The following is a 16,231-nucleotide window of genomic DNA, read 5'->3' as shown; positions in this document are numbered from 1 at the left end:
TAAAAACCTAACTCTCTTTTGCTGCGTTCGCCCTGAAAGATCTAGGCCAAAGGGGCCGATACAGGACCCATCTCTCATGGAAAACAGTTGGTACCAAAATCCCTGGCCTTGGAGCGGTATTTCGAGGCTCGTGTGATGGTCCTGCGCTCTGAACCAGAGTACACAAGATGGCTGCCGCTCTTTACCTCAGAGCTCGATGAGGCAGCGGGGCCCGCAGCATGCTTTAGATCAGGGGTAGTCAAACTGCGGCCCTCCAGATGTCCATGGACTACAATTCCCAGGAGCCCCTGCCAGCGAATGCTGGCAGGGGCTCCTGGGAATTGTAGTCCATGGACATCTGGAGGGCCGCAGTTTGACTACCCCTGCTTTAGATAAACGTTTTAACAAGTTTTTAAAAATATAAAAAAATAATTAACTCTCACTCATTTGCAAAACCTTTCCAGAGCCATCAAAACCCCTGGTCTAATGTCTACGGGAAAAAACCGGCCTTCAGCTATGCAGCGCATGGAGGGGGGGAAAATTAGGTATGAAGTTCTTTTGGCAGGCTGAACCATTTGAAGTTTTAAAACGGGGTAGTCAAACTGCGGCCCTCCAGATGTCCATGGACTACAATTCCCATGAGCCCCTGCCAGCGGCTGCTGGCAGGGGCTTATGGGAATTGTAGTCCATGGACATCTGGAGGGCCGCAGTTTGACTACCCCTGTTTTAAGAGGGCCGTGAATTGCTTTTGTCAAAAAACATGACATTGTTGCAGCCTGTTCTGACGCTGTCGTTTCCGGTTTCTTCCGCAAAGTCTCAAGCGGAGAAGAGGGTCCGATCATTTTTGGCAAGCATGAAGCCAAACACCTCACATGAAGCAAGGGAGACACCGAGTTCCCCTCAGGCCCGCTTTGAAATCTTTGAAAACAAAAGGGGTCTCCAAATTTTCCAACCTGGGGGCAATTTGGGAATTCGGACGCAAAATGGCCGCCGCCGTTTCCCCTCAGTGCTGTGGGGGCAGCTGCGGGCAAAGCAATTGCTGCAGAGCCGATCAAGTCTCCAGTGGCCACCCAGAGACCCTTCTGGAAGAAAGGCCCACCTTGGCCCAGTCCGCTTCCTAAAAAAATTTGGAGGGAGCCAGGAAAAGGGACAACAGGGCTGTGGTGTCCACAAGCACTACACTGAGGAGCCCTAAAGGGAGACCCTGTGAGGCAAGGCGGAGGGACCAGGGAAGGTGCAGCCTGGAGAAGAGGAGGGCGAGAGGGGACAGGAAGGCTCTCTTGAAGTATCTTAAAGGTGGTCCCTTGGAGGTGGGAAGGGGAAGGTTCCTGTGGGCAGCAGAGGAGAGGACCTGCAGTAATGGGTTTAAATTACTTATAGAATGGCACCCCCTAGATATCAGGAAGATGAAGAGTTGGTACTTATATGTTGCTTTTCTCTACCAGGAGTGGCAAAGTGGCTGACAATGGCCTTCCCGTTCCTCTCCCCACAACAGGCACCCTGTGAGGGATGGGAGGCTGAGAGAGCCCTGATATCACTGAAGAAGAGTTGGTTCTTATAAGCCACTTTTCTCTACCCGAAGGAGTCTTAAAGGAGCTTACAGTCGCCTTCCCTTTCCTCTCCCCACAACAGGCACCCTGTGAGGGATGGGAGGCTGAGAGAGCCCTGAGATTACTGAAGAAGAAGAGTTGGTTCTTATATGCCACTTTTCTCTACCCAAAGGAGTCTCAAAGCGGCTTCCAGTCACCTTCCCTTTCCTCTCCACATAACAGACACCCTGTGAGGGAGGGGAGGCTGAGAGAGACTCGATATTACTGCTTGGTCAGAACAGCTTTATCAAGGCTATGGTGAGCCCAATACCACCCACCTGGCTGTATGTGGGGGAGTGGGGGATCAAACCCAGCTCACCAGATTAAGAGTTGGTGCTCCTACACCAAGCTGGTGGTGAGCTTCTCCTCGTTGGTGGTGTTCAAGTAGTGGCTGGACAGATCCTTATCCTGGATCCTTGAGGCTGATGCTGCAATGAGCAGGGGGTGGGACTAGATGGCCTCTATGGCCCCTTCCCATTCTAGGAGTCTAGTTCAGCAGTGAAAGGGGCTGCCTAAGGAGGTGGGGAGCTCCCCTTCACTGGTGGTCTTCAAGCAGCGGCTGGACAGATCCTTCTCCTGGATGCTTGAGGCTGATCCGGCACTGAGCAGGGGGTGGACTAGATGGCCTTTGTGTGTCCTTCCAACTCTATGATTCTATGAGGAAATCTGGAGTAACAGATGAGGGGACTGATAGAATGCTACAGGAAGGACCCATGCTTCCTCTCCTATAAGAAGATGGGGGCTAAGCTTGGGCATCTTAAGACAGCTATCCCAAAATTACTTTTACTTGAAGAAGAATTTGTTTTTATATACCCCACTTTTCACTACCCAAAGGAGTCACAAAGTGGCTTACAATTGCCTTCCCTTCCTCTCTCCCTCCCCGCAACAGACACCTTGTGAGGTAGGTGGGCAGGGAGCTATGAGAGAACTGTGATAAGCCCAAGGTCACCCAGTTGGCTGCATGGGGAGGAGTGATGAATCAAACCAGCTCTCCAGATTAGAGGCCTCCACTTAACCACTGCACCAAGCTGACTACGTGGTTTGTCTGGGAGAATTCAAGGCCAAGCACTGCCGAATTTAAAAGGGCAGCAGGAAGCAATGTTTTGAAAACAGTCAACCCCATTTCCGAACGTTGGAAGGGGATAATGCGAGCTACGGAGGACGGAACCTGCACACAAAATTCCAGAGCGAGGGAAAGCTTTCAACTCAAAGAGACATTGGAGTAAAAGGTGTTTCAATTTAAAATGCTGATTTTTTTTTTCTTTCATACAGCAAAATTGTATTAAACAGCAGCAGATAAAAACACCATGCCCCGTCGCTCAAACGGGCGATGGACATCTTCTTAAAAAATGTTTAAAAGGTTAACTATAAAACAATATTACATCCAAAATATGAACAGGCCAATTCAAGTATATACACAATATATTAAAATCATATAAATTATATATTTATACAAAGGGCACGAAGATAGTAGGAACTGAGTAGAGCAGAGAGAGAGACATCTCAGCCGCTGGGATCGGCTCTCTTGGAGGATAAATTCCTCACCAAATACCTCTGATACGACATGTACAGAAAAAGAACATACAAAATGCTTCTCACACAGATGGAAAACTAACAGGGTTGAGTCAAAGTAAACGGTAAATCCCAATTTTCTAATTTGAGGATGGAGTGGCAAAGATTTCTTCCCCGCCCCCCAACTTAATCTGGGATTTAAAAGTGCACAAATCACTCATGTGTATTTTGCAGTGAGGCTGGGCGCTTTTTCGACCAAAATGCCACGGGACTCTACTCAGGCTGCGAGAAAAAAGCAGGGGGAAACGCCAAGAAACCCATTCCATTACGGCTAGGGAAACAAGCACGTACGTGAAAGTATGGTGTCGCAGAAGCAAGCTTACCGAGATAGCTTGGTTTTAATCGGTGATTTCAAAACAGCTACCAAATACTTGAAATACAGTGAGTCACGAGGATTCCTGCAGATGATTAAGACGGAACTAACAAAGGGCAAATGTGAGACCCAAGAATTTAGGCAGATTGGGAGTGGGTGGGCAGAAGGGACTGTGTCGGTGCATGCCTCTTGTGGCCCTTTCTTTCATGCCCATCACCAAATTTCTCCCATATCAGACTGGCCAGAGATTCTGAGGGTTTTTGTGGGGGGGGGGGGAGAGGAGGGGGGATCATCTGGGCATGGAATTGGGGTCACTGTGGTGGGCAGGGGGGTTGGACTCGATGACCCTGGAGGTCCCTTTCAATTCTATGAGGATTCTGTGATTCTAGCAGGGCAGCCCAGCTGCTGAAATCACCGGGTTTATGAAGTGACGGCTACATTTCCCATCTGCCCACTGTTCCGATGCATGCGTGTGCAACTACACCCTGCGGAGGGCAAGCTGAGAGGAAGAACTTCTTAGGGGGACGGGGTAGAGAGAGAGAGAGAACACTGTTGAAGATGTGTCGACAGGCGTAAAAAGGAATTAAAAAGACGGAAACTCAGAAACACTGGCCGGTGCCTTGCTACCACCGGATTTCAACGAAAAAGGTGATTTTGCACACGTTTGTGGGAGAATCCTTTAGATCAGTGGTCCCCAACCTGCGAGCCACGGCCACGAAGGCCATGGCGCCGGGCCGTGGCTCCCTCTCCCCGCCCCCCCGCAGTAAAAAACTTCCCAGGCCGCATGCTTGCGGCCCGGGAAGCTTCTTACTGCGAGAGGGCAGGGAGAGGGAATCAGGGCCGCACCCGCGCATGCACGGCCGAAATTTGCGCATGCGTGGCACTTTTGCGCATGCGTGAAAGTGCTGCGCATGCGCGATTTCGGCCACGCATGCACGATGCGCGGGCGGGGCAGTTGCCCTGCCGGTCCCCAGCCTCAGAAAGGTTGGGGACCACTGCTTTAGATCAGGGGTAGTCAAACTGCGGCCCTCCAGATGTCCATGAGCCCCTGCCAGCGAGGGACTCCTTCCCACGAGCCCCTGCCAGCGAGGAGCTCCTTCCTTGCAGCAATGAATGCATAAAAGGGTCTAACATTAGGGTGTCTGGATTTTCTGGGACTCATTCTGTGATGTGCGGAACCGGTAAAAAAAGCAGGGAGAATGGCGGACAGGTGAGCCGTTTCGGAAAACCTCAGAAACAAAACTCACAAATGACCGCTTCATACGCCCAGAAACGTGTCCAACATGTCTGTGGGACCAAGTGACCCGTATTTTAACCCTTCCCATATAAGTTTAGCAACCGGAGTGACATGCAAGGGTAGCTTTGGGGCCACAAGAACGTAACACTGAAAGTGGCCCGCGGACGATTCCCCAAATTTCAAGTAATTTTGCGTCTTTTTGTTTGAACGGCTGCGTCAGACCACACCGCAGGGTTTCCTTGCGTTATTTTTGTGCTCCCGCCCCCGAAGCTGACCCTTCCTTGCCCGCGGCTTCTTGAAAACACGCGTATTTAACGGAACATTCATCCGGGTTGGCCCTCCCGTTCGGGAACAACCTCCATGAGAACAAGCTATTCAAGTGGATTATATTGCAAATTAAGAAGAAGAAGTAGAAGGGAAAAAAAAAAAAAAACGAAGAGACAAATTACATTCCGCACGTTCCTTTTAGGTTTGAAAAAATATGCGTCTTAAAGCCTTGTCAAAGTTTAGAAGAAAATCGTTTCTGTTAAAAAACCCAAGGTTAAAAAATTCATTTAAGACATCGGTATTTTTTTTTTTTTTAACCTCCTTCTGGTCGAGGGCGCTAAGAAAAAAATATTACAAATATACTACAATTGAAGCGAGAAGATCTCATCGCAAACACGCCTCCCATCCAAGGTGGGGGGGGGGCACCCATATCAGTTTGGTTCCTGGTATCGGTGGACCCCGTGGAACCCCGCTCCCCCCCCCCCGGGGGGTCGCCGCCCCCTAACCTCTCATTAATAACAATCCTATAAAAAAAGGTAAAATCTAGATTAGTGGCAAATCTCTTAAAACTTCACAGTAAATTGTTAACAAAGCGAGCTTTGTCGGTCGCTGTCCGCGAAACGGCGTCAGTCGATCGGACCCTGAAAAATAAGCTTGACGCAGTTCTGCTCCCCGGTGAGTTGGGTGGCGCAGAACGGGCAGGCGGCGTGGAAGGCGTGAGTCCCGTGGGGCAGCGGGATTTGGGACCAGTACTTGGCAGACTTCTCGGAGCACACGTGCCCGCAGGGGGTGAAAGCATAGGTCGGGGGACCGGCGTCGACGTAGAAGCCAGCTTCGCAGCCGAGCCAGAGGGGCACGTAGGGGCCGACAGTTCTGCACATGGGGCACTCCCGCTCGTTGGCCTCCGTGTCGCTGCGGTGGCCCCAGTTGTGGTAGCCGTGGACGTGGCCGCAGCTGAGGTAGGCCCAGGGCTGCTTTTCTTCCACCACTTCCTTGCGGTTGATGCTGGGGAAGGCCAGCGTGTTGAGCCCCACGGGGCACTGGGGGCGCGCTGCGTTGATCTCCTGCCGCAGGGCCTCGATGTGTTTCTGCGTGGGCGTGTGGAACAAGCCGTCCGCCGTCCGCCACAGGAGCGTGGCGCCGCACAGGTCGATGAGGGAGCCGTCTTGCAGGACGTTGGTTTCGTTTTCTACCTTGGAGAAAGAGGCAAGCGGAATATATTGGATTGGGCAGACGATTATTAATATTATTATCATCATCATGGTTTAATTTATATCCCGCCTCCCCCCGGAGGCTCGAGGCGGGTCACATAGAATCCTGGAGTTGGAAGGGGCCGTACAGGCCATCTAGTCCAACCCCCTGCTCAGAATCAGAATCACAGAATCCTAGAGTTGGAAGGGGCCACACAGGCCATCTAGTCCAACCCCCTGCTCAGAATCAGAATCACAGAATCCTAGAGTTGGAAGGGGCCGTACAGGCCATCTAGTCCAACCCCCTGCTCAGAATCAGAATCACAGAATCCTAGAGTTGGAAGGGGCCGTACAGGCCATCTAGTCCAACCCCCTGCTCAGAATCAGAATCACAGAATCCTAGAGTTGGAAGGGGCCGTACAGGCCATCTAGTCCAACCCTCTGCTCAGAATCAGAATCACAGAATCCTAGAGTTGGAAGGGGCCACACAGGCCATCTAGTCCAACCCCCTGCTCAGAATCAGAATCATAGAATCCTAGAGTTGGAAGGGGCCGTACAGGCCATCTAGTCCAACCCCCTGCTCAGAATCAGAATCACAGAATCCTAGAGTTGGAAGGGGCCGTACAGGCCATCTAGTCCAACCCCCTGCTCAGAATCAGAATCACAGAATCCTAGAGTTGGAAGGGGCCGTACAGGCCATCTAGTCCAACCCCCTGCTCAGAATCAGAATCACAGAATCCTAGAGTTGGAAGGGGCCGTACAGGCCATCTAGTCCAACCCCCTTCTCAGAATCAGAATCACAGAATCATAGAGTTGGAAGGGGCCGTACAGGCCATCTAGTCCAACCCCCTGCTCAGAATCAGAATCACAGAATCCTAGAGTTGGAAGGGGCCGTACAGGCCATCTAGTCCAACCCCCTGCTCAGAATCAGAATCACAGAATCCTAGAGTTGGAAGGGGCCGTACAGGCCATCTAGTCCAACCCCCTGCTCAGAATCAGAATCACAGAATCCTAGAGTTGGAAGGGGCCGTACAGGCCATCTAGTCCAACCCCCTGCTCAGAATCAGAATCCTAGAGTTGGAAGGGGCCGTACAGGCCATCTAGTCCAACCCCCTGCTCAGAATCAGAATCACAGAATCCTAGAGTTGGAAGGGGCCGTACAGGCCATCTAGTCCAACCCCCTGCTCAGAATCAGAATCACAGAATCCTAGAGTTGGAAGGGGCCGTACAGGCCATCTAGTCCAACCCCCTGCTCAGAATCAGAATCACAGAATCCTAGAGTTGGAAGGGGCCGTACAGGCCATCTAGTCCAACCCCCTGCTCAGAATCAGAATCACAGAATCCTAGAGTTGGAAGGGGCCGTACAGGCCATCTAGTCCAACCCCCTGCTCAGAATCAGAATCACAGAATCCTAGAGTTGGAAGGGGCCGTACAGGCCATCTAGTCCAACCCCCTGCTCAGAATCAGAATCACAGAATCCTAGAGTTGGAAGGGGCCGTACAGGCCATCTAGTCCAACCCCCTGCTCAGAATCAGAATCACAGAATCCTAGAGTTGGAAGGGGCCGTACAGGCCATCTAGTCCAACCCCCTGCTCAGAATCAGAATCACAGAATCCTAGAGTTGGAAGGGGCCGTACAGGCCATCTAGTCCAACCCCCTGCTCAGAATCAGAATCACAGAATCCTAGAGTTGGAAGGGGCCGTACAGGCCATCTAGTCCAACCCCCTGCTCAGAATCAGAATCACAGAATCCTAGCGTTGGAAGGGGCCGTACAGGCCATCTAGTCCAACCCCCTGCTCAGAATCAGAATCACAGAATCCTAGAGTTGGAAGGGGCCGTACAGGCCATCTAGTCCAACCCCCTGCTCAGAATCAGAATCCTAGAGTTGGAAGGGGCCGTACAGGCCATCTAGTCCAACCCCCTGCTCAGAATCAGAATCACAGAATCCTAGAGTTGGAAGGGGCCGTACAGGCCATCTAGTCCAACCCCCTGCTCAGAATCAGAATCACAGAATCCTAGAGTTGGAAGGGGCCGTACAGGCCATCTAGTCCAACCCCCTGCTCAGAATCAGAATCACAGAATCCTAGAGTTGGAAGGGGCCGTACAGGCCATCTAGTCCAACCCCCTGCTCAGAATCAGAATCACAGAATCCTAGAGTTGGAAGGGGCCGTACAGGCCATCTAGTCCAACCCCCTGCTCAGAATCAGAATCACAGAATCCTAGAGTTGGAAGGGGCCGTACAGGCCATCTAGTCCAACCCCCTGCTCAGAATCAGAATCACAGAATCCTAGAGTTGGAAGGGGCCGTACAGGCCATCTAGTCCAACCCCCTGCTCAGAATCAGAATCACAGAATCCTAGAGTTGGAAGGGGCCGTACAGGCCATCTAGTCCAACCCCCTGCTCAGAATCAGAATCACAGAATCCTAGAGTTGGAAGGGGCCGTACAGGCCATCTAGTCCAACCCCCTGCTCAGAATCAGAATCACAGAATCCTAGCGTTGGAAGGGGCCGTACAGGCCATCTAGTCCAACCCCCTGCTCAGAATCAGAATCACAGAATCCTAGAGTTGGAAGGGGCCGTACAGGCCATCTAGTCCAACCCCCTGCTCAGAATCAGAATCCTAGAGTTGGAAGGGGCCGTACAGGCCATCTAGTCCAACCCCCTGCTCAGAATCAGAATCACAGAATCCTAGAGTTGGAAGGGGCCGTACAGGCCATCTAGTCCAACCCCCTGCTCAGAATCAGAATCACAGAATCCTAGAGTTGGAAGGGGCCGTACAGGCCATCTAGTCCAACCCCCTGCTCAGAATCAGAATCACAGAATCCTAGAGTTGGAAGGGGCCGTACAGGCCATCTAGTCCAACCCCCTGCTCAGAATCAGAATCACAGAATCCTAGAGTTGGAAGGGGCCGTACAGGCCATCTAGTCCAACCCCCTGCTCAGAATCAGAATCACAGAATCCTAGAGTTGGAAGGGGCCGTACAGGCCATCTAGTCCAACCCCCTGCTCAGAATCAGAATCACAGAATCCTAGCGTTGGAAGGGGCCGTACAGGCCATCTAGTCCAACCCCCTGCTCAGAATCAGAATCACAGAATCCTAGAGTTGGAAGGGGCCGTACAGGCCATCTAGTCCAACCCCCTGCTCAGAATCAGAATCCTAGAGTTGGAAGGGGCCGTACAGGCCATCTAGTCCAACCCCCTGCTTAGAATCAGAATCACAGAATCCTAGAGTTGGAAGGGGCCGTACAGGCCATCTAGTCCAACCCCCTGCTCAGAATCAGAATCACAGAATCCTAGAGTTGGAAGGGGCCGTACAGGCCATCTAGTCCAACCCCCTGCTCAGAATCAGAATCACAGAATCCTAGAGTTGGAAGGGGCCGTACAGGCCATCTAGTCCAACCCCCTGCTCAGAATCAGAATCACAGAATCCTAGAGTTGGAAGGGGCCGTACAGGCCATCTAGTCCAACCCCCTGCTCAGAATCAGAATCACAGAATCATAGAGTTGGAAGGGGCCGTACAGGCCATCTAGTCCAACCCCCTGCTCAGAATCAGAATCACAGAATCCTAGAGTTGGAAGGGGCCGTACAGGCCATCTAGTCCAACCCCCTGCTCAGAATCAGAATCACAGAATCCTAGAGTTGGAAGGGGCCGTACAGGCCATCTAGTCCAACCCCCTGCTCAGAATCAGAATCACAGAATCATAGAGTTGGAAGGGGCCGTACAGGCCATCTAGTCCAACCCCCTGCTCAGAATCAGAATCACAGAATCATAGAGTTGGAAGGGGCCGTACAGGCCATCTAGTCCAACCCCCTGCTCAGAATCAGAATCACAGAATAATAGAGTTGGAAGGGGCTATACAGGCCATCTAGTCCAACCCCCTGCTCAGAATCAGAATCACAGAATCATAGAGTTGGAAGGGGCCATAGAGGCCATCTAGTCCAACCCCCTGCTCAACGCAGGATCAGCCCTAAGCATCCTAAAGCATCCAAGAAAAGGGTGTATCCAACCTTTGCTTGAAGACTGCCAGTCAGGGGGAGCTCCCCACCTCCTTAGGCAGCCTATTCCACTGCTGAACTACTCTGACTGTGAAAATTTTTTTCCTGATATCTAGCCTATATCATTGTACTTGTAGTTTAAACCCATTACTGCGTGTCCTCTCCTCTGCAGCCAACATAAAATCAATCTCCTAAAAACAGTAACGAGAACAATAAAACACAGTACACCAATCACAACACAGCAAGACAAGAAGTGTGGCCAGGTACATGCAACCAACCCAATTTCCATAACCCCACTAAAAGGAAGAGGGGGGAAAAAGGGGGCGGCTGATGGCACATCCAAGCACCACATTTGTGAGGTGGGGGCGCTTCTCCCTTGCTGCCCGGCCTCAACCAAAAGCCTGGCGGAAGAGCTCCATCTTGCAGGCCCTGTGCAACGTTGAAAGGGTTGGGCACTTCAGTGTCCGAAGCGGCCGTAGGTGGTCCACGCAGCTCCCCCCTCCCGAACCACTGTCTGCTTCAGGCACGGACGGACGCTTTGGATGCGGAAATGCCCGACCCTATTTGCCACTGCCTGCCTCGAAGTCATGACCCTGGGCTTCCCTGGTGGCAGCCATTCCAAGACCTGACCAGGGCTGGCCCTGCTTTAGCTTCCAAGGTCCGATGGGGTCAGACTGGCCTGTGCCGTCCCGGTCAGGGCGCAAACGAGCATTAGGAGGCGGAAATTCGGTGACGCTCATGGTTGCAATTGCCTCAGTTTCTTTGTGCTGCATGCGGTTCACGTTCAAAGGAAGCTTTTCTGAAACTTGCAGGAGCTCTGGCAGGCTATCCTTCAGCAACAAGTGAGGGTTGAAATGAAACCACAAGGTCACACAGCAGGCGGCATCGCAACCATCAATCAAAGCCAAGTGAAGACGATTGGGAAGAATACAAAGTAGTATTATCTGCCTAAGCCAGTGGTTCTCCACCTTCCTAATGCCGCGACCCTTTAATACAGTTCCTCATGCTGGGCTGACCCCCAGCCATAAAATTATGCACGTGTTCTTTCACAAACTGGCCAATGGCGTTAACATCCATTGTTCATGATTGCTTATAAATTGCTTTTTCCCTGGGGTTTCTCAGTTCAGTTCTGCCTCTTGCCCCACCATGCCGATCTCGCTCTTTTCCGCTGCTCCAGACAGACGAACGCTCTGTCTTGATCTACCCTGCAGGGCTGTTGTGTGGATGAAACAGAAAAGGAGCAATGTCGGCCACTTTGGGACCCCCTTGGAGGGAAGGGCTGCTCGCCCTGCCGCGACCCCTATGAAAGGGTCATTCGACCCCTAAAGGGTTCCCGACCCCCAGGTTGAGACCCACTGGCCTAAGCGGAGGATGAGGTCACTCAGTTTTGTGGTCCAACCTAAGTTTCCTCCTCTCCCGCCTTTTACGGGGAACAGGAAGGGACATTAAACCACCACACCCAACCTGCGACAAACTGAAAACCGCACTACCAAAAAGCCGACTCCTTTCCTTGAGAAAGAGGCTACTTTGAAGCAGATTTCCCACTTTCGCCGCCCTGAGCGGCCTTACTGGGAAGGGCGGCATGGAAATAAAATAAATAAATGCATAAAAACTTACTAGCTTGCCTCTTTGCTGAGCCGATCTTGTCTCGCGGAGAGTGTACACGTCGCCGCAGACGGAGATCTCCCGCCAGACCCCAGGTTTCGACTCTTCCGTGAACCCCCCTCTGGGATGCATGACTAGAACGCCATTGGTCGTTAACCCGTCCATGTGCCCGTCGGGATTCTTCCACTTGGCGGCTTTTTCCTAGATGCCAGACCGGAGGGAAAAAAAACAGAACACCAAAACGTCAGCTTTGGAGCACTCAGAAAGTCAGCGAGGAAAGATGGCCAAGCTCTAAACTACCCCAAAGAGAGACTGACTTTTACTGGCTATGCCATTTGTTAGGGTTGACTGGCCAAGTTTGGCCAAGTTGGTTGGGGCAAATGATCTAAGACAGCCTTTGGCAGCTACAGCGAATGGAATTCATTTTTAATGGGTTTTGCACTTGAGGGGCGGTTATAAAAATCGGATAAATTCAGCTGTGGAATTGACGGCCTAAGGAGGTGGGGAGCTGGACAGATCCTTCTCCTGGATGCTTGAGGCTGATCCTGCATTGAGCAGGGGTTGGGTCTAGATGGCCTTCATGGCCCCTTCCCACTCTAGGATTCTAGGAGTCTAGCCCAGCAGTGGAAGGGGCTGCCTAAGGAGGTGGGGAGCTCCCCCTCACTGGCCGCCTTCAAGCAGTGGCTGGACAGGTCCTCATCCTGGATGCCTGAGGCTGATCCTGCATTGAGCACGGGGTGGACTAGATAGCCTGGATGGCCCCTTCCCACTCTAGGATTCTAGGAGTCTAGTCCAGCAGTGGAAGGGGCTGCCTAAGGAGGTGGGGAGCTCCCCCTCACTGGTGGTATTCAAGCAGTGGCTGGACAGATCCTTCTCCTGGATGCTTGAGGCTGATCCTGCATTGAGCAGGGGGTGGACTAGATAGCCTGGATGGCCCCTTCCCACTCTAGGATTCTAGGAGTCTAGTCCAGCAGTGGAAGGGGCTGCCTAAGGAGGTGGGGAGCTCCCCCTCACTGGTGGTATTTAAGCAGTGGCTGGACAGATCCTTCTCCTGGATGCTGGAGGCTGATCCTGCACTGAGCAGGGGGTGGACTAGATGGCCTTTGTGGGGCTTCACAACTCAATGATTCTATGAGGAAATCTGGAGTAACAGATGAGGGATTGATAGAATGCTACAGGAAGAACCCATGTTTCCTCTTTTATAAGAAGATGGGGGCTAAGCTATCCCAAAATTACTTTTACTTGAAGAAGAATTGGTTTTTATACCCCGCTTTTCACTACCCAAAGGAGTCACAAAGTGGCTTACAATCGCCTTCCCTTCCTCTCCCCGCAACAGACACCTTGAACAGTCACCCAGCTGGCTGCATGGGGAGGAGCGATTAATCAAGCCAGCTCTCCAGATTAGATGCCTCTGCTTAACCACTACACCAAGCTAACTGCGTGGTTTGTCTGGGAGAATTCAAGTCCGAATTTAAAAAGGTGGCAGGAAGATAAGGCTGAACCTGCACTGAGCAGGGGATTGGACTTCCAAGTTTATGGTTCTAGATAGCTTATTCCACTGCAGAACTACTCCCCACTGGTATCCAGCCAATACTATTCTACATGTATTTTAAAGCCATTCCTGCAGGTCTTCTGTTGCCAACAAGAATTGCTCCCTGCCTTCCCCCAAGTGACAACCTTTCAAATACTTAAAGTGAGCAATCATATCCCCTCTCACACCGGGGATTGAACCGGGGACCTTCTGTACGCCGAGTGGAGGCCCTACCACTGACCCAGAGCATCACCCCCACAGACATGATTTCTTTTTAAAGACTTCACTGTATGCCTGCTAGAGGCAACTACTGTAAATCCAGTGTAAACTGGAGATGGAGGTCAATAATCTGACACTGAGGCTGCTTCAGTTACAGCTTTCATTTAGGAAGCAGTTGACTTCCTTGGCTTTTTCAGCCTCTGATTTATTCCTACCACAGATCCACCTCACTTTAAGAACCCCTGAAAAAGATATCTGTCATACGGCACACATTTTGCTCCCAAGCCAGTAGTGGACAGGGGGCGTACCTACCCCGAGAAAGATATTTTTTGACGAGTCGAATCCTGCTGCGAAGATTCTGGCCGTGTACGGCGCGTTCCGATCGCAGACGATTCGGCAGGCGAACCGGGAGATGGTGCTTTGGGTGATTTGCGTTTCGTCGCTGTTCTGGCTGCCGGAAATCGTGTCCGTTACGACAAAGTCTATGGGACTCTCTGTTGATCGGCCCACCTGAAAGCGAGAAAAGGAGGCCTCTCAGAGAAAGGTTTTTAACCCTTTGAAGCAATTCCTGAAGACATCTTATCGGCAAACTCTACGCTCTGCGTCTTCCACAAGGATAAAGTCACCTTGTGTCTAATTCCATCCTTCATTCCCAAAGTAAATTAATCATTTCACAGACATCAGGAGATCAATCTCCCAACCTTTTGTTCGAATCCAGTCCATCCACTACAGCGATCCTGGCATAATTTAGATGTTCGTAGGACTCTCAAGGCGTTCCTGATGTCCATTTTTTACAAGGTCACTTGAGCATCACTGCTCCCCCCACCCTTACAGCTGATGTTCCATTAAGATTTTAGATTGTTCCACTGTCTTAAAGGCTATAGAAAGTCTGTATTTTTCAGAATCAGAACACTTTGAAAGCATCAAGGCAGCAGGGGAAAAAGGAAGATCCGAGAAGAGATGGGTTGACTCTGTCAAGGAAGTCGCCACGGCCCTGTTTGTAAGACCTGAATGAAGCTGTGAAGGACAGGATGTTTTGGTGGACACTCAGTCTTACAGTAGCCCTAAGTCAGAAACGACTTGACAGCATGTAATGCTCACATGCGTGTATCACTCCAAGGTCAGCACTGGGGGAAAAAAAATCCGGGATTACTTTAAACTTGACATTTCAGCCAGGTGCAATCCAGCACCTTTAAAGGTCTCTTGTCCTTTAATAGGTGCTAAGAGATACATCTATATTTTTACATGATGATGGATACATCCACATAAACATGGCCGCACGGAGGAGATCAGGGTCCTGATGGAGCTAAAACAGTTCCGCAGGGCCTGCAAAAGGGAGCTCTTCCGCCAGGCATTCCGTTGAGACCAGGCATAACCAACAACCTCTGAAGGGCCCCTGCTCCCTCCCTCCCAGAAATCCACTCATGCATTCTGCCCCTGGGCCTGTTTGCACTGTTACAATTATCAGTTAGTAGTATTAATGTTATGGTTATTTATATGTTATGGATTGTTTCTTGTATTGTTTATATGTTTTATGTAAACTGCCCTGAGCCTCCGGGGAGGGCGGTAGATAGATAGATTGATGGATAGATGGATGGGCGGGCGGGCAGGCAGGCAGGCGAATTTGAAGGAAGGAAGGAAGGAAGGAAGGAAGGAAGGAAGGAAGGAAGGAAGGAAGGAAGGAAGGAAGGAAGGAAGGAAGGAAGGAAGGAAGGAAGGAAGGAAGGAAGGAAGGAAGGAAGGAAGGAAGGAGAGGGAGGCAGGCAGGCAGGAGAATTTGAATTAAGGAAGGGAGGAAGGGAGGAAGGGAGGAAGGAAGGAAGGCAGGAAGGAAGGCAGGCAGGAAGAAAGTCAGGCAGGCAGGCAGGCAGGCAGGGAGGGAGGGAGGAAGGAAGGAAGGAGCAAGTGTGTGCGTGAGAGAGAGCCCTGGCTATCAACAGAAATAATCTATTGCATCTTTATAAGAGCCTGTATCCGATGGATGGATAGATGGATGGGTAGGTAGGTAGGTATTCGAGGATCCGGCCACCTGTGACATATTTTCCTTTGGGAAGGGATGAGTACGCACATTGGAGCAGAGGAAAGACAAAGTTGCATTTAGAGGTTCTCCTGCAACACCAGTGGCATCGGAGGCACGCTGTGTGCATAAACACCATTATCAGGGCTTCGGCAGGGAGAAAGATCATGACGGCTGGGGGAGCGGAACAAATCGACCGAGTTTCTCCTGCAGCATTCCGCTTTTACTCGACGATGATATATACGTTCGTTCTGCCCTTGAAGAAACAAACGTTCACGGCCGGGCGCTGCGCCAGAAACCAATAGCATATTCGGAGCTTCCTAGAGAATAAGGAAACCGAGAGGCTGGAGGATTTGAATTCTCTCGGTTTGTCAGGCAAAGGAACTGGGAAGGAATCAGAGGAAGACAGATGCGTTTTTTATAAAAGAAAGAACTGGAGCCCAATGGCACCCTTAAGACCGAGATTTCTTCAAGGCGTCAGCTTTTGTGTGCCTGGAAACGAGGCCCGAGGAAGTGTGCCAGCACCCGAAAGCTCACGCCTTGATTAAATCTTTGTTGGTCTTAAAGGTTCCACTGGACTAGTAATTCAGACAGACACAGCTATCCACTTTAGTCTATGTTTTCGTAGGAGAAAGTTCCGTCCCCCAGACTCCCAAAAGCGGATACCCCAAACCTCTTGGTCTCCAAGGTGCGACTGGATTTGTTTGACGGCTGAACG

General features: G+C 51.2%; 1 protein-coding gene across 1 annotated transcript in view; it reads right to left on the bottom strand.

Annotated features, from left to right (window-relative positions):
- Window positions 1–2,800: 2,800 nt before the first annotated feature.
- PELI2 (pellino E3 ubiquitin protein ligase family member 2) overlaps window positions 2,801–16,231 on the bottom strand; it is a 104,381-nt gene continuing 90,950 nt past the window's right edge. The window contains exons 4-6 of the mRNA XM_077323988.1: window positions 13,809–14,006; window positions 11,759–11,947; window positions 2,801–6,150 (exon numbers count right to left, since the gene is read on the bottom strand). Coding sequence (XP_077180103.1) covers window positions 5,584–6,150; window positions 11,759–11,947; window positions 13,809–14,006 — 954 coding nt within the window. The 3' untranslated portion in view covers window positions 2,801–5,583. The remainder of the gene's footprint in view (window positions 6,151–11,758; window positions 11,948–13,808; window positions 14,007–16,231) is intronic.

Source organism: Paroedura picta, chromosome 2 (assembly GCF_049243985.1).
Source record: "Paroedura picta isolate Pp20150507F chromosome 2, Ppicta_v3.0, whole genome shotgun sequence".
NCBI classification, from domain to species: Eukaryota; Metazoa; Chordata; class Lepidosauria; order Squamata; family Gekkonidae; genus Paroedura; species Paroedura picta.
The sequence above is the reverse complement of the archived record's forward strand: the minus strand, read 5'-3'. Positions and strand labels throughout refer to the sequence as shown.